Source organism: Panthera leo, chromosome B4, assembly GCF_018350215.1.
Source record: "Panthera leo isolate Ple1 chromosome B4, P.leo_Ple1_pat1.1, whole genome shotgun sequence".
NCBI lineage: Eukaryota > Metazoa > Chordata > Mammalia > Carnivora > Felidae > Panthera > Panthera leo.
Window position 1 is genome coordinate 117,038,903 of NC_056685.1, and position 18,672 is coordinate 117,057,574.

The window sequence follows — 18,672 nt, forward strand, 5'->3', positions numbered from 1 at the left end:
GCTGTGGAACCGCCTACATCTGGTATTGTTGAGTAGTGACGCTCTGTAGCATTTGTAAGAGAGCAGGGGGTAGTGTTTTGTTTTTTTTTCTGACTAGCAACTTTTCTTTTTCTGAGCAAACCAAATTCAAGTATCCAAAGCCATAAGATTGTCGTTAATTAGCATAATATTATGCTTTATAATCATCCTGGTATAAAAATTAAATATATTTTTAAAGAAAAATGTTTAAAATTCTCTATAACATTACATTAAAAACACATCTATTTCTGGTTTCCTTTAAGATGATTATTTTATGGAAAGGTCTGGTAGTATATCTTTTTAGAAAAAAAGTTGTAATGTTTAGTTGGCAGTTTCCATAGGGAATAGTCAATATATCCTTTTTAAAAAGTCATCAGTATTTGCAGTACTTGACATATTTTGCAGAATGTTCTGTTCTATATATATGAAATAGTTTTATTATATGCCTATAAAAGAAATTAATTTCAATATGCAATAAATCTGTTTTATAAAACATTTCTTTGAATTTGTAAGTCCATTGTGAACTCACACTTAATCATTTTTGTTTTTTTGTTTTGTTTTGCTTTGTGTTCTTTTAGAGAGAGAGAGAGAGAGAGAGAGTATGGGTGGGAGAGAGGGACAGAGGAGGCAGAGGGAGAGAGAGAGAGAGAGAGAGAGAGAATCTTAAGCAGGCTTCATGCTGAACGGGCTTGATCCCACAACCCTGGGATCATGACCCGAGCCGAAATCAAGAGTCGGATGCTCAACCGACTGAGCCACCCAGACACCCCAATCATTTTGACTTTAAAGGATTCCTTTCAAGTACCATTAATCCATACTCCTAGTGATTGACTGTTTGGGATTCATTCAATAAATATTTTTAAAGTACCTGCTGTATGTACAAGGTAGGTAGAAGTTACATTCTTACAGAGAAATTACATAATAAATAAGTATAGTAATTGCTGCTTGTGATAAGTATTAAGAAGGAAATAATGATAGAGATTAAATGAATTACATGTAAAGCCCTTAGAATGTTTCTAGCATGTAATAGATCCTCAGGAGTATTAGCTATTAGTTATTTTTTCATTCATTCATTTAACAGAATGTACCAAATGCCTACTGTGGTTACAAGTATGGGAAAATATAGAAAAGCAATGTCACAGGTCTGTCTTTTTGAATGGCCTTGGAGTAAAGAGCAGGATTTGACTGGACAGGAAGAAGAGAAGAAAACATTCTAAGTTAAGGACCAGAGCATGATCATAGCTTGGAAACAAGAGCAAACAACGTTTATTGGGGGACAGAAATTAAGCTTGACTGGGCTAAGTGTGTTATGTTGGAGAATTAGCATAATACATCTAATGGAGTAGATGTCATAGAAATCATAGTATTTAGAAGTGGAACAGACAATCTGGATCTTACCATTTAGTTTCTCAACCATCCTGATGTTTTTAAAGATGGCATAATATACTTGATGCAGTTTTGTACCATAATTTGTCAAATTTTTTTATTACTATTTAAAATTTTAGTTGTTTCCAGTTCTTTGTTATTATCGATATTGAAGTAATCAACATCTTCAAGTATGTTATTTTTTTCTTTTATTTCCTGTGGACAAAATTCAAGGTGTAGGATTTGAATCAAAGGATACAAGCATCTTTATTTCTTTTGATATATATTCCCAAATTGATTTCCGAAATAGGTACATAAGGTACAACCTGTATGTACCAATTTCACCACAAGCTGTTATCATTTTGATATTATTCTTAATTTTTAAAATAATTCTGTTTTTATAAAATGGCTTATTTTAACTATTTCTGTGATCCACCTTTCCCATATTTTTGTGATTACTCTTTTTATTTCCTTTTTCTGTGAATTATCTTCCACAGTTTTTGATCATTTATCTACTAGAGATTTTAATTTTTAAAATACATTTGAATGATTTCATTGCTTTTATAGACATTAATATCTTGCTTGTCAGGCTTGGCAACCCACTGTTTTTTTATTGCCTTAAATCTTTGTTATAGATTTTTTAAATATTTATATTTTAAAATGTTTACTTAGTATTCTTCTACAGCTCTGATAAATAATCTATTTCACTTTTTGATAGTTTTTCTATATTTCTAAAAACAATTTAACTATAATCTTTGGGTTTTATCATTTTATTTTGAATACTTCTAATTATTAGGAAGTTTATTATGCTTTTAAGTATAATTTTTAAAAGCTCTGTTTTAATCTACAATAAAAATCTTAGAGGAAACCCTTACCTCTGTTTGTAAATAAAGAGAGGCAAGGGCATGAAGTTCAAGTTTTACTGAGGTTTTTAACATATCAGTTGACCTATGGATCGAAAAGGCATAGAAACTAATGAGTAGAGAAGTTGGTTTGTGGAAAAATAGTCCAAAGCAGCTTTAACCCTGTTTATGTTTTTCTGCCTTTCTGACTTTGCTCCCAAAAGAGGAGAGAAGCAGGGGAATCATGGGGAATATGACGGGTATCTTCTAACTGGACATGGATTCTAGAAAAGCTGAGCAGAGTTACCTCTCTTGTTTACTGGTAATCTAAATACAAAAAATAGATCAGTTGTTGGAGGAGTATAGAAGCAAGCCATTGGCAGAAGGGGAAATTGTTCTGGGATGATACAAAGCAGAGTGGCTGGGAATTCATACAGGGCTCAAACAGTTATTAGCTTATTAGTATACAGCTGGTCAACTCTTCTTTATTTAACTACCACGAGACCTGTTATTTATATTGTAAAATATTGTTTCTAATTTGGGTTTAAGGACCTTCGGCATTGGAATTTCCTGCAGTGCTGATGAAAAGTGTTCCACCTAGACCCACTGAATCTCAGGATTTGGTCTGTGAATCTAAAAAGCACCCCTGAGAGATTCCTAGGCAACCAAAGTTTGAGTATCAGTTCCTAAAGGCTGTAATTAAGGTAACACAAGGCATATGGAGATTGATGTTGCCCTAATAAAAAGACAATAATAAACAGCCTTTTAATGCTGCCTTGGAAACACAAACATAAAGAAATAGCAGTCTTTGATGTAATGGCAGCATGACAGAAACTTTAATGGAATCTGGAGAGACACCTCAAAAACGAAAACCATAAAAGCAGCTGTCTCATTCATAGGCCATCCACTCTCTCCTTTAGCACTTGTAGCACGAATGAAGCATGCCTTACTTATCTTGGCTTGTAATATTAAACATTTTAGAACTTTAAAGAAGAGGACTGTGTGTTTTGTTTTGTTTTTATTCCAGTTGCCATGGCCACGTACTGTCACAGAGCGGTTGTTGGATGAGATGTTTGATAGCACCGCATCCCGGTTTCTGGCTGTCTTAGAAGCTCTTTCTGATTCAAATAGGCGTACTCTACAAACTGGACCTATTGTTACAGATGAAGTAGAAGTTCGTGATGTTGTCTCAGAACTGTTTATGGCAGGAAAAGAACTTTTAATAAGTAAATAATTTGTTAAAATGACATTTTATGGTAGAACTTGAAAACAAAAATTTTAGTATCGTATTCCACATTTAAGAAACTGATAGCCAATTTTTATCAATCTTAAATTCAGCAATATTGCTAAACTCAATTGCTAATTTAAATAATTTATTAGATTTTCTTTTGGATTTGTTTGGGTGTATGATCATCTGTGGATAATGACAATTATATTCTTTCTTTCCAATTCTTAATCTTTTAATTTCTTTTTTCTTACATTTCTTGACTTATTGCACTGGATAGGATCTCCAATAAAACATGAAATGGAAATGGCGATAGCAGATATCCTTGTCTCATTCACGATCTCACATGGAAAGCTTTCAACATTTTACCATTAGTTTGATGTTTGCTGAAGGATTTTTTTAGATGCCTTTTTTCAGATTAAGGAAGTTTCTTTCATTCTTGGTTTACTGAGTTTTGTTTGTTTGACTTTAATCCTGAATAGTTGTTTAAATTCATCAGAAGCCTTTTCTGGATTTATTGAGTTGATTGAATGGATTTCTATTTCATTTCTATTAGTGTGGTAAATTACATTGATTGCCTATCTAATTTTTATCCACCCTATATTTTTGGAATAAACCTAATGTGGAGGTGAGGATTCTTCTTTTTTTAAATGTTTGTTTATTTATTTTGAGAGAGAGAGAGAGAGAGAGAGAGAGAGAGAGAGAACACATGTGCATGAGAAGGGGAGGGCAGAGACAGAGGGAGAGAATCCCAAACGGGCTCTGCACGACCAGATGTGGGGCTTGAACTCACAAACAGTGAGATCATGACCTGAGATGAAATCAAGAGTCAGATACCTAGCTGACTGAGCCACCCAGGCACCCCATGCTTTTTAAGACAATAAATATACTATTAAACCTTTTCCCTCATCCTTCCCATTTTTCAATACTTGTTTCTAAATTCATTTCTTTTTGCTCAAATACAAACTCTAAGAACTTTGAAATAGTTTAGCTGGATATAATATTTTGCTTCAAGTTGGTTCCTTTTAGAATTTTAAAGACATTTCTCCATAGTCTTGCATATGGTATTGAGACGTCTCTCAGTTTAAATCCTGTTGTTTTATAGATTTAGCTTTTGTAATGCCCTCTTTACTGTGATATTCTCACATTTTGTTATATTAGGCCAAGGGGTGGGTTTTGTAATATAGCAAGTACTTTGAGGTCTTAGATCTTTCTTTCATTTTTCATGTTATTTCTTTGTTCCTTCCCCTTACGTTTACTTTTGAAAAATTCTCTGATGGTCCTAATAGGACCATCAGATGTTATCACATCCACTCTCCATATCTTATTTATTTTATTATTTTAATTTCTTTACTCCTTTCTATTGCCTTCTGAGAAGGTTCTTCAATCTGACTTTCCTGGTCACTCATTTGTTCTTTGGTTCTTGCTATTCTACTCCATTCATCTATTGAATTTTTGGTTTTCACAATAAAATAATTTATACTTAGTTCCTGTTTGATTCTTTTTCACAGTAGTTTATTCTTACTTCATGTTTCTAAAGTAATATCTTATTTCCTTAAGAGAATAAACTAAGTGTTCACTTCTTATCCTTTTTTCTGTTTCCTCTGGTAAAGGATGTTTTCATTTGTGGTCTTTGTTTCAAGGTTTTTGTGCTTTCAACTTTATTTTTTCATGAACTTACCTTCTATTGCCTTGGAACAGTTACCTGACTCGTCCACAGTGTCTACCTGGAAGGAGAGGTAAAACCTAGACCTTAGCATGTGTACTTTCAAGTGAGTTTAGTGTGTCTGTGTGTGTGTGTGTGCACATATGTGCGTGGGTGTGGACCTGCACCTGTATGCCCATTTGAGGACAGTGAGTGTCCACGGTTTGGGCTCATCTCCTTTTCATGGGGAAAATACAAGATCTCAGATGAGAGTTTCTTCACCCAAACTTGAAAATTTACTATTACCTGTACTGATCTTTTCCACTGTCTCTCATTAAAATGGAAGGGATATTCCTTCTCTTCCATTTGAAGTTATTTATTTATTTATTTATTTATTTATTTATTTATTTATTTATAATGTTTATTTTTTTTGAAAGAAAGAGAGAGAGTGAGCAAGGGAGGGGCAGAGAGAGAGAGGGAGAGAGAGAATCACAAGCAGGTTCTGCACTGTTAGTGCAAAGTCTGATGCGGGGCTCAAACTCATGATCTCGAGATCATGACCTGAGCTGAGACCAAGAGTCGGATGCCCAACTGACCAAATCACCCAACTGCCCCCTTTTTGAAGTCTTTTAGCCTAATCTATCCAAACTGCCCCTTTATCCCATGTCCTCTTTCAGCTTCCTCCCTGTATTTCTTCCTTTTATTATAGTCAGAAATGCTCTGTTTCCACTGTTCTCAATTCTTTCCTTCCTACTTATACAGCCTTCATCCCTCTGTCCTCAGCTATCTACTGAAAATGTCATGGATAACTTCCTTTTTGTTCAGTCCAAGGGTCACTTCTGAGTACTTTCTTCCTTTACTCTCTGCAGTGTTTGTTACTGTGTGATACTCCTTTCTAAACACTTTTCTTTGCAGCCTTTTCTCCCTCTGCCCTTCTCTTACATGTTGGTGTTCCTAATTCTCCTGTCCTAGGAAGCTGTACATTGCCCATGGCTGATTCTGTTGTTTACTATGGATATATAAAGATGACTCTAATGCTGTATCCCTACTTGTACTATCCAACTTCCTAGTTGACTAGTTAAAACTCTTGCTAATTCTCTGTTTTTGAGATTCCATGTTCCTTCCTTTGGGTGGCTGTCCTTGACCACTCTCCTACCCCAAACCCATGTTCAGTGCGTTTCTTATTTGTCCCCATCGCACCCTATATTTATTTCCCTGCTAAGATTTCTTGTTTCCCCACCACAGTGTAAGCTCGGTGAAGACATGGATTGTGTTTTCTTCTTTTCCATTGTTTCCCTAGTGCCTGACAGTCTGATAGTTAGTATTTAGAAAGTATTTCTTTGCATGAATGACATTCAAACCTCTCTCTTCCCTTTTCTAGTGTCAAATACTGGTGCAGATGGAATGCTTGATTTTCCACAAACATCTCTTCTGCAACTTATTATGAAAGGAAAAAATGTTATTTCTATAGATGCTGCTGTGAAATTTGTAAAACTAGCTTTTACTTATGAGGAATGGAGTTTATTTGAATCTTCAGCTGGGCAGCTTATTGATTTTCTCCAGGTGATATATACAAAACCAATAATTTGTTTTTATTTTGTTAAGATGCCTTTAAATTATTAATTGTGGAATTTGCTTCTCTTAGAGGCAGGATGATCCAGAGTCAAAGAAAGCAGAAAAGGATTTAACTCTTCTAATTGCAATAGAACCTTTAATCAATGTAAAGAGAAACAAAGGTATGGTCTTTCCCATGGAAAACTACAAAGAAGGACAGTCAGCTCAAATTTATGTTAAAAAAATCGGTTTTCATGGTAAGTATTTATTTGCCTTTTTGAAAAATTAAAATTTTTATCTGATAAAATGTGCTCTTTATAGGTGAAGTGAAAGAAAGAATGTTCAAAGCAGAGGAAACAGGAGGTGCAAAGGCCCTGAAGCAAGAGTGTGTTAATTGTTGAAGGAATGGCAAGGGGGTGTGTATGGCTGGAGCGCACTGGTGGTGCTGGTGGAATTTGAGAATGTGGTAGGAAATGAGGTCAGAGAAATAGCCGGGTGCCAGATGCTGCAGACTCCTATGCCTTCTAACGATGCTGGCTTTTATTCTGTGTGATGATTTTGAGTAGATGAATAAGGCTCTACTTAGCTGGTACCTTGTCGGTAAATGAGAGACCAGCAGGGCAGTAAGTCATGCCATCAATTCACTTTGGCAAGGGAAGATTTGGTGGTCTTCTATCTTTTTTTAGTAGGGGGAGTTTTTCATTCCAACATTTTAAAAGTTATTGTATATAGAACTGCAAATCTGCAGCCTCTATTTTCAGACCAACGAGGATGATTTAATCTGTTTTTTTATGTTTTATGTTTCATGGCTGTTCAGTTGCAATAAATAATTTGTACTAAGTAATGATATACATATTTTTTTAGTGGTTTCTGAATAGATAATTCTGTTATTTTTATTTCAACTGCCATATTTTACACGTGTTTTAATATTACAAGCCTTTTCAATTCTATTTTGGATGTAGTTGGCATACAGGTTGCAGATTAATGATTAGTCTATTTTAATTGCATTAAAGCCCACTTAGATTAGTTTTCATGTAGAAGCATTTAAAGAGTCTTATTGACGTGATATTTGCCCAGATACCATTCATGTCATTTTGTAGAATTTCTGTGTTTCTCTGCCTTTTCTACTTGAAATTTTTAATTGATTTTTCTCTACTTTATGAATTAGATACTTGTAAGACTTATGGATATTCAGAAGACATTTTCCACTTGGCAGCAACCTTGTACTCCTGTGTCTGTGCCTCTCCCCAGGTGAAATTGCTTTTTGGGATAGATTGTAATAGTGTTGAAGGAGGCCATTATACCTAATTGAAAGCCAGATCTAAAATATCACAGGAATTGCACCTTGCCAAAATTCTATGTTGTTTAACCATTAAGTAAGAGATTGAGTTAAAGCCTGACTTGTGATTTTTAAAAAATGTTTGTTTATTTATTTTGAGAGAGAGAGTGTGTGCAAGCAGGGGAGGGGCAGATAGAGGAGGAGGAGAGAGAATCCCAAGCAGGCTTCATGCTGTCAGCACTCAAACTTACGGGGCTCAAACTTGCCAGTCTTGAGATCATCACCTGAGCCAAGATCAAGAGTTGGACACTTAATCAACTGAGCCACGCAGGTGCCCGTGACTTGTGATTTTAAGTCTCTTTTGATAATAAGTCCTTTTGTTCCTTTTTGGAAAATTACTAGACTCACTATGTTTCTAATAATGAGGGAAGTGAGGCAGTGGTTTTAATTAGAGTTAACATTCTTAATGAAATACGGCTTTCCAGTCCATGAATACAAACCCTGGTTATTTGGAGTCACTTTGCACACAATGGCCAGTATTTAGAAATGATGATTTGTGGGTATGAATGCTTAAGTAAAACTGGAAGAACACTGGTATTAAAACTCAATTCCAGGGATCCTCAGGGCTTTGCTGAAGTTCCTCAGGAGCTCAGCACTGGTTAGTAACATCCTACCTTTTTAAATTAGTTTTAGATACAGTGTTGAGATGGAATTTCATTTGAAAATTTGGTTTTACTGTTATAAAAAAATGTTTGAAAACCACAATGATAGAGCATTGTATTATCTTTTATTCAGGTAAGTGCAACTACACTGAGGAACTTGACAAGTTCCCCTGTTATCTTTTGCATTTTTCTGGGTTTATTAAATACTTGCGACAGACATTTAATTTTTGAAAGAAAGGTACAGTAAAACCTTGGTTTGTGAGCATAATTCATTCTGGAAATATGCTTGTCATCCAAAGCACTTGTATATCAAAGCGAATTTCCCCATAAGAAATAATGGAAACTCAGATGATTCATTCCACAACCCCAACATATTCATATAAAAATGATTACAATGGTAATGCAAGCTGGTGCAGCCACTCTGGAAAACAGTATGGAGGTTCCTCAAAAAACTAAAAATAGAACTACCCTGTGACCCAGCAATTGCACTAGTAGGCATTTATCCACGGCATACAGGTGTGCTGTTTCGAAGGGACACATGCACCCCCATGTTTATAGCAGCACTATCAACAATAGCCAAGGCATGGAAAGAGCCCAAATGTCCATCGATGGATGACTGGATAAAGAAGGTGTGGTATATCTATACAATGGAGTATTACTCAGAATCAAAAAGAATGAAATCTTGCCATTTGCAACTACGTGGATGGAACTGGAGGGTATTATGCTAAGTGAAATTAGTCAGAGAAAGACAAATATCATATGACTTCATTCATATGAGGACTTTAAGAGACAAAACAGATGAACATAAGGGAAAGGAAACGAAAATAATATAAAAACAGGGGAGGGACAAAACAGAAGAGACTCAGAAATATGGAGAACAAACTCAGGGTTCTGGAGGGGTTGTAGGAAAGGGGATGGACTAAATGGGGAAGAGGCACTAAGGAATCTACTCCTGAAATCATTGTTGTACTATATGCTAACTAATTTGGATGTAAATTTTAAAAAATAAAAAATAAAACAAAAAATGATTACAATACTGTAATATAATACAAAATAATAATGAAAATATGAAATATAAAGAAAAATAAACAATGCACTTACCTTTGCAAACCTTCGTGGCTGGTGTGAGGGATACAAGAGAGAAGAGGGTTATTGTGTAGGACGACTTCCACTCTCACTAATGGAATTATTGCTACCTTTTGGCTCAATGGAATCTTTTTCTGCATGGGGGCCATTGTATACTCTCACATGGATGTTGATTAGAGTACAGTATTAATAAAATCTTGTGATGTACTGTACTTAGTGTAACTGACAATAAGGTAGCAGAGGAAAGGGCCTATATCTGCAGGCAGCCTGACCTAGAATGAAGCAAAGCATTCCTAAGCTTACTCTTGTATGGAAAAGTAAAGGACTGTCCATAGGTTCTGTGAAGTGACAAAAAATACACTAGTGCCAATTGTGGGCACCTTCCAACTTCTGATTTCTGCAAAACACCACGGCCTGAGACTGAGCATCCAAGCATGGGAAACAATCACCCACAATCCTGTAGCAAGCGAGAGAGAGAGAGAGAGAGAGAGAGAGAGAGGATCCATTGGCTCAGTTGTGATCCTGTGATGTTTGGCATGGCTTACTATTCATATTGCAAGACATCACTTGTTTATCAAGTTAAAATTTATTGGCAATGTTTGCTCATCTTACAGAACACTCACAGAACAAGTTACTCGCAATCCAAGGTGTTACTGTATTTGATAGTAAATATAATGATTATAGTAGGAGAGCTAAACCAAAATTCTTTTTTTGTTTGTTTTAAGTTTTTAAGTTCTAGTTAACATATAGTATAATATTGGTTTCAGGATCACAATTTAGTGATTTCAGCACTTGCATATAACACCCAATGCTCATCACAAGTGCCCTCCTTAATTCCCATCATGCATTTAGCCCATCCCCTACCCACCTTCCTTCTAGCAACCCTCAGTTTGTTCTCTATAGCTAATAGTCCCTTATGGTTTGCCTCCCTCTCTTTTGTTTTTCTTCTTCCCCTGTGTTCATCTGTTTTGTTTCTTAAAATCCACATATGAGTGAAATCATATGGTATTTGTCTTTCTCTAACTGACTTATTTTGCTTAGCATAATATTCTAGCTCTACCCATATTGTTGCAAACAGTAAGATTTCATTCTTTTTGATGCCCGAGTAATATTTCATTGTATATATTTATACAGTAAAACCTTGGTTTGTGAACATAATTCATTCTGGAAACATGCTTGTAATCCAAAGCATTTGTGTAGCAAAGTGAATTTCTAGAACCATTGGCTCAGTTGTGATTATGTGATGTATGGAATCATGTACTGCTCGTACTGCAAGACATTGTTCTTTTGTCGAGTTTAAATTTATTAGAAATGTTTGTTCACCTTGTGGAGCACTCGCAGAACAAGTTACTCGCAATCTAAGGTTTTATTGCACCACTCTTTTTTTTTTTACATGTTTATTTATTTCAACAGAGAGAGAGAGAGAGAGAGGCAGAGAAAGAGGGAGAGAGAGAATCCCAAGTAGGCTCTGTGCTGTCAGCATGGAGCCTGATGTGGGGCTCAAACTCATGAACCATGAGATCATGACCTGAGCCAAGTCTGACGCTTAATTGACTGAGCCACCCAGACATGCCGATAGCAGCATTTTTGTTTCCTTTGGGTAAATACTTAGTAGTGCAATTGCTGGGTTGTAGGGTATTTCTATTTTTAACTTTTATATATACATATTTTTTAACATTTATTCACTTCTTGAGAGACAGAGATAGAGTGCAAGCAGGGCAGGGGCAGAGAGAGAGAGACACACACAGAATTTGAAGCAGGCTCCAGGCTCTGAGCCATCAGCACAGAACCTGACGTGTGGCTCAGACTCACCAACAACGAGATCATGACCTGAGCCGAAGTCGGACGCATAACTGACTGAGCCACCCACCTTCCCCTTCTTAACTTTTTGAGAAACCTCCATACTGTTTTCTGGAGTGGCTGCACCAGTTTGCATTGCTGCCAACAGTGTAAGAAGGTTCCTGTTTCTCTGCATCCTCGCCAATGTCTGTTGTTTCCTGTGTTGTTAATTTTAGCTATTCTGACAGGTGTGAGGTGATATCTCATCATACTTTTGATTTGTATTTCCCTGATGATGAGTGATGTTGAGCATCTTTTCATGTGTCTATTAGCCATTTGTATGTCTTCTTTGGAAAAAATGTCTATTCATGTCTTCTGCCCATTTCTTAACTGGATTATCTATTTTTTGGGTTAAACCAAAAAATTTTAATCAAGGCTGAAAAGGGCAAGGAATTTTTACTACCAGCTTTTAAAAAAAATCATGTATGTTGGGGCACCTGGGTGGCTCAGTCAGTCAAGCGTCCGACTTTAGCTCAGGTCGTGATCTCGTGCTTGGTGAGTCTAAGCCCCATGTCAGGTTCTGTGCTGACAGCTCGGAGCCTGGAACCTGCTTCGGATTCTGTGTCTCCTCTCTCTGTTCCTCCTCTGATCATGCTCTGTCTCTCTCTCTCTCAAAAATAAATAAAAAAAATAAATAAAAAATTTTTTTAAAAATAAAAAAATCATGTATGCCTTAGTTCATTCAATTCAACAGACATTTATTGATCTCTGTTACATTCCCATACAAGGTACTACATATGCAAATTAAGTCTTAGCGTGGCCCCCAAAGGAGTTCAAGATTTGGTGTATTTTAATTATGAACTGATTACCTTTCCAGTTCAGATATAATGCATTCCATTTTTCTTTTGAAAAGAGCCAAATAACTGATTTGAGAGGAGATATAGTCAGTGTAGTTCATCTGTTGATACCCAGTGTAATGTTCTGTTGTTTCTTCATGTCTCTCTTTCCTCCTTGTTTGTATCCTTTCCCAGATCCCCACTCCCTCTCCTGTTACTAGTTCATTCCACTCCCCATTCTTTATTATTTTAACTGCAGAAAATTTAAGGAGAAAGTAGTAGTAAAATTTTCCAATTTGGTTGGAACTAATTGGCTTACATAATGTGCCTGAAAATGTTTGTAACTTTTATTTTTAGAGAGGCAGAAGTGGCCCAGAGCATTCATTAAGAGTGTGGACTCTGGGGATTCTGGCTCAGTCAGTTAAGTCACTGACTTTGGCTCAGGTCATGATCTCTTGGTTCATGAGTTTGAGCCCCATGTGAGGCCCCATGCTGACAGCTTGGAGCCTGGAGCCTGCTGGTGATTCTGTGTCTCCCCCTCTTTCTGCCCCTTCTCCACTCATGCTCTGTCTCTCTATGTCTCTCAAAAATAAATAAAAATTTAAAAAATTAAAAAAAAAAAAAAGAGTGTGGAGCTACACTGCTTGGGTTTGAATCCTGGCTCTGCTACTTTCTATTCATTTCATCTTGGGAAAAACTACTTAATCTTGTGCTTCAGTTTGCTCCTCTGGAAAGTGGGGATGATAGTAATATCAATCACTTCATAGGGATGCCATGAGGATTGCATTAACTGGTATATGTCTTAGTCTTTTTGTTATGGGGACTCTATAACAAAAATAACAGAGACTAGGTGGCTTAAACCTGGAACATTTCCTTCTCACAGTTCTGGAGGCTTAGAAATCCAAGATCAAGGCACCAGCAGATTTGGTGCCTGGTGACAGTCTGCTTCTGGGTTCATAGGTGGCTGTCTTTGCGCTGTATCTTCACTTGGCAGAAGGAGAGTGATGGACTCTGGTTTCCCTTTCTTGAGGATAGTGTTCTCACTCTTGAGGGCTTTACATTCGTGTCTAATTCCCTCTTCAAGGCCCCACCTCCCATCACATTGGGAGTTCAGATTTCAACATAGGAATTTTGGGTAGACACAAACATTCAGTCCATTGCGGTAGGTATATAAAGCTCCTAGAATGGTTCCTGGCACACATTAAATGCTAAATGCTATATAGCTATATGTATATCTTATTATTCTTACCAATATACTTTACCTTTTTTGTTTTCAGAATGTTCAGCCTGATAAAGAAATCGTTGTGGACACGATAATGTTCCTATGGCAGAAATGCAAATTAGGAATTCAGAGGATCAATATGTCCAGAAATGACTATGCAAAATTCACCCAGAAAATCAGCACTAATAAAGTATTCATTTTTGTTTCCTTGCACTTGTTTTTATTATTGCTGATTTAAGTTTGATTCACATTTCAAATCTAAATTTCCATTTATCTACCTGCATAACATTCTTTAAATATGGTGCTGAGTGAGCCTTTCTTTTAAGTGTATTCTCTATACTTCTGCTGCAATTTAGTTTTGGGGTGTGAGAAGGTGCCTCAGGTTTTTAAGGGAGGAATAAATATAGTGCATTAAGGTTACATGAATGTGGCTAAACTCACTAAGAAGGTTAATAATAGAAAATACAAATAAGGAAGGAGCTTTGGGTTTGTTTTTTTTCCCCCCACAATAGTATGTTTAGACTATTTCAAAGAGCTCTTTCCTGGAGAGGAGAAAGTTGAGCAGGAGAATATCATAACCCAAAACTTAAGAGGAAACATTTTAATAGTAACATATTGGATGTGTTGCACATAGGGTGCATGGGCATGGTTTTACCATGTGCTCTGAAAAAGTAATGATGTGGGTGCATCAATGTTGTTTCCTCATTTTAGCTCCCAAGGTGTGATGGCTAATTTGATGTGCTAAGCTTTGGGGATACAGGCATGAAGCCTGCAAGGCACCTAGCATGGAGCCTGAAACACCTGCTTCCTCTTCACTATTTTGGAGGACTTTAATAGTGATCATAACGGGTACTTTTTGAAGGAAGAATGAGAACTTTGAGGATACTTATAATCTTTATTGATATATTTAAAAAGGAAGATGATAAATTTTTTATTATGGCTATAGATATGCAGATTATAAGCTTAGGTGAATCTTCTTTATGAGTTTATATAAACAGATAGATAGGATCATTGATCTTTATATTATTTATAATTAAGATGTACTAATAAGGGGGGTGTACCTGTCTAACATTTCTGTATGTTTTGAAGATGATGATTTTAAGGAAGCCCTAAGTTTTTTTTTTAAAAAGTGGCTCTACAATATAATATACTTTTAATTGATTTTACTGTATATTCTCTCTTTTTAGTGGGTTTATCTTCTGTGGCAGATAAATGAAGTAATTCACTGCTGTAAAATGGAAGACATTGACGTTGTGGTGGTGGCAGAGGTCACGTTACAATTAAGTGAAATATTGGAGTCATTAGGAAACCCACGAAAAAAACTTAAAAAATCTCTAGGTAATATAATGAATGAAAAAGTATGAAGTTATTAACACACATATGAATGTATAAGTATAATTTAGAATATGAATGTATAAATATAAATGGGAATGCAGAATAGCTATGGTTAATGGAAAGTAGTCTTCTCAGTACAGTGCTTCCTTGATGATTTATAACCAGAGATAGAAATAATACAGGTTTAACCCAGCGGATGTTAAAAGGAGGTTACATGCTCTGTGATTCCGTGGCATACATACATCTTTTGTCTTCTCCTTATTCATTCCTGTTCTCCATTCCTCATTCCACTTTCACCTCTGCCCTCTTCCCCATTCTTCCATTTTTCTTTTCTCTCCTCCCTTTTATCCCCTTTCCTCCTCTGCCATTTCCCAATAGAGTGTATGCTGCTTCAAGGAAGAGAGCATGTTTTGGTTGCCGGTATTTTTTTGGTACCCACCACACTGCCTGACACAGACTGGGAGCTTGAATAAATGTCTGCTGAATGGATCACTATTCCACATCTTATATCCTTTCTAATTCTCTCCTCTCTTCTGATTCTCTCCTTTTAAAATTTGTTTGTCTTTCTTCATTTATTCTATTTCTCCTCTTTTCCTCTGTTCCTTTTATCTTCCTCTTATTTGTTCTCACTTCCCACCCTCTTTCCTGCTTTCCCTGCCCCAACCCCTTTCTGCCAGCATCTTAGCCTTCTAGAGGGTGCCAGCCTTATGCTCTGATCCGTTTTCTTCTACCTGTGGTTGAACCCCTGAACTATTTGTTTTATAAGGTAACTCATATGTAAAGAATAAGGTGGGGGTGTCATTAGTGGGTGTTTACTTTCCTATTTCACCCCACTTACAGAGTTTGTATGACGTTTGAGGGACTTTGTAGTAATTATTGTAGTAATTGTTTTCCCAGAGATTCACTAATCTGGCTCTGCCTATTCTTGGTTGTTGAGTGTTGTTTTACAGATGAAATTTTAGAGCCATGGTTCTCAATTTTTTATTGGTATCAGTATCACTTGGGAACTTATTAAAAATACAGGCCCAGATCCTATCCTATTTCATCTAGACTGGCCTTTCTAGTCTTTAATAGTTTACCAGGTGATTTTGATACACATCCAAGTTTGAGAACTACTGGATAAAGGTCTCTGGCTGTCTAACACATTCAATGGCCTGAAGTCCTGGTTTTTTTGAAATGTCCTGTCCTAAAGTGCTTTTTCCTTTTTTAAAACTTCTATTATGCAGAATTTCAAATATAGAGAGATGAAAAAAGTTACCATGTACATCTAGTACCAATAATTGTGAATATTTTGCCAATCTTCATTTCTTCTTGCAACACTTTTTTTCCTCTGGAGTGTTTTAAAGCAGACATCATGTCATTTTACCAGCAGAAGCCTCAATGTGTGTGTGTGTGTGTGTGTGTGTGTGTGTGTGTGTGTGTGTGAGTTTGTCTATGCAAAAGATAAGGGTTTTATAAAATTATAATGCCATTATTACTATACTTTACAAAATTAAGGAAAAATTTCTATGTTTCTGATTGTATTAAAAATGTCTTAAGTTGGTTTGTTCCAGTCAGGATCCAAATAAGTCCACACATTTTTCTTTCTTACATTTTTCTTGAGTCTCTCTCTCTCTCCTGTAATAGTTCTTTTCCTCACCCCCTTTTCAAGCAATTTTTTGAAGAAGTTGGTTTATGACCTTATAGGATTTCCCACATTCTGGATTTGGCTGTTTGTGTCCTTGTGGTATTGATTAACTTGTTTCTCTATCTGGTAGGTAGATCTAGAGGCTTGCTTAGATTTGAATGATACCGTATCAAAAAGAATTCTTGTGACTATCTTACACATTTGGCAAGAATACGACCCAGGTGGTGCTATTTACTCCCTGTTGCATTAAATCAGGGGGCATATAATGCCTGGTTATCCCACGTGTTGTGTTGTAAAGACTTACCAGTGAGTTCAGGTGTTGTCAACCTGACCTTTTTCCTAGGTTCCTTTCCCCAGATGTAGCTTCTGAGACAGGTTGTTGAATGAAGTAGTTTATTTGGGATATTATCCAGGGAAGCAGGGTGGTGGTGTGGAGAAGTGAGATGGAAAAGGAAAGGAAGGCAATACAAGGTACAGTAAGTTAGTGAGAAGGCTACTGTTGTAGACTTAGGGCTTATTCCCATGAGAGACCTCTAGGACTGTATAGAACCTGGCACAGAGAGCTGAGAGGATGAGATATTTATACAACTTTTGTCTGTCATTGGTTGGAGGCTACTGGAGGAGTGGGGGTGAGAAGCCAGAAGGGGGTTCTAACTTCTGTCATTCTTTCTGCACTCATGATATTGAGTGCTTAAGTGAAGAAATTACTTCATCAGCTATTTGGTTACTCTGGTTATTTTTGATTGTGTGGTAGACACACAATCAAAGAGAAATTGAGAAATTGAGATAATTTGAAGCTGGGATGCTCTCTTGTTGAATTATTTTCCATTTGCCCTAATTCCTGGGATACAGCCCCTTCTGGCTTCCCACCCTTGGTGGTCCTGGATACTAATCTGTGTTGCTTGAGTTCTCAGGACTGTCAGAAACATCACTCAGCTTCTCAACTTTCCTCTCCAGAATTGACAAAAGTTCTCAGTGGAGAAAATAGCTCTAATGCCATTCTGTATTCTCTGGGCTCTCTTCCCAAGAGCCAGGTGATACTCTTTTCTCTTTACATTTTCATGAGCTTCTTTGCTTACAGATGAAAAAAGTATTTTTTCAGCTTTGTTTTTCTATTTATTTATTTATTTATTTAATGACAGAGTGAGTGAGTGAGCACAAGTGGGGCAGGGGCAGAGAGAGAGAGAGAAAGAGAGGGGGAGAGAGAGAGAGAATCCCAAGCAGGCTCCACACTGTCAGCACAGAGCTCAACATGGGGCTTCAACTCACGAACTGAGCCATGAGATCATGACCCGAGCAGAAACCAAGAGTTGGATGCTTAACCAACTGAGCCACCCAGGCATCCCTTTTACCAGATTTTCTAGTGGTCTGTAGCGAGGAGAATTTTTACAGATTACCTGTTACTGAAAGCAAAAGGCCTAATGATTATTTTTTTTAAAATCTATTTTTTATTTAATTTTATTGTTTTGTTTACTGATTACTTTTGGAGACTATTGTTTTGTTGTATTTTATACTGTTTAATTATAAATGAGATAAATACAATTTACTGATTCATTGAAAAAAAGTTTTATTTCTAAAGAACTAATCAATACTGGAGCATGATCCATTTATAAATAGAAAAATCTACATTTATGTAGGGAGTCATTGGTCCCATTTAGACAAATAAATTCTTATAACGTTTCCAACATTGTTATTATCATCATCTCATTGGCACATAAAACACAAAGTACAAATCATTCTTGTGTATTAATTATGGCAATCTGATTCAAAATGTTTATTGGACTGTTTATTAAGTAATGCATTATTTAGTTTAAGTTATTAAACTAGCATTTTAAAATAGGAAACTAGCATTGCCATATATTTAACTCAAACGAACCTTCTCTGATATTTGCCCAAACCTATAGGCTTTTACACTGTTTTCTGAATGCTTTACAATGGACTTTATTGTATGTAGAAAGACCAGTCTCTTTACCATAATATTACCTTGTTAATAATGAATAGTTTTAATTATTTGTCATACTGCAAGATGCTTTTAAATGAACTTATATAAAGATCAAATGTAATTATATGGAAGAAATAATTTGGTATTTAGTCAACTTCTAAGTGTTGAATCATTTCTAAAATCATGAGTAATTAAAAAAGTAACCAATTAAGTGTAACATTTTTTAGGATTATGATTCACTGCTATGTTTACATT

The 18,672-nt window shown here is 36.2% G+C and overlaps 1 protein-coding gene across 4 annotated transcripts in view; it reads left to right on the forward strand.

The window, feature by feature from the left end:
* CFAP54 (cilia and flagella associated protein 54) overlaps positions 1-18,672 on the forward strand; it is a 288,803-nt gene that overhangs the window by 30,807 nt on the left and 239,324 nt on the right. For all 4 annotated transcript variants that reach the window (XM_042947439.1, XM_042947441.1, XM_042947440.1 and 1 more), the window contains 6 exons: positions 3,253-3,451; positions 6,477-6,658; positions 6,741-6,906; positions 7,818-7,900; positions 13,569-13,703; positions 14,701-14,851. In XM_042947439.1, the coding sequence (XP_042803373.1) occupies positions 3,253-3,451; positions 6,477-6,658; positions 6,741-6,906; positions 7,818-7,900; positions 13,569-13,703; positions 14,701-14,851 (916 nt within the window). The remainder of the gene's footprint in view (positions 1-3,252; positions 3,452-6,476; positions 6,659-6,740; positions 6,907-7,817; positions 7,901-13,568; positions 13,704-14,700; positions 14,852-18,672) is intronic.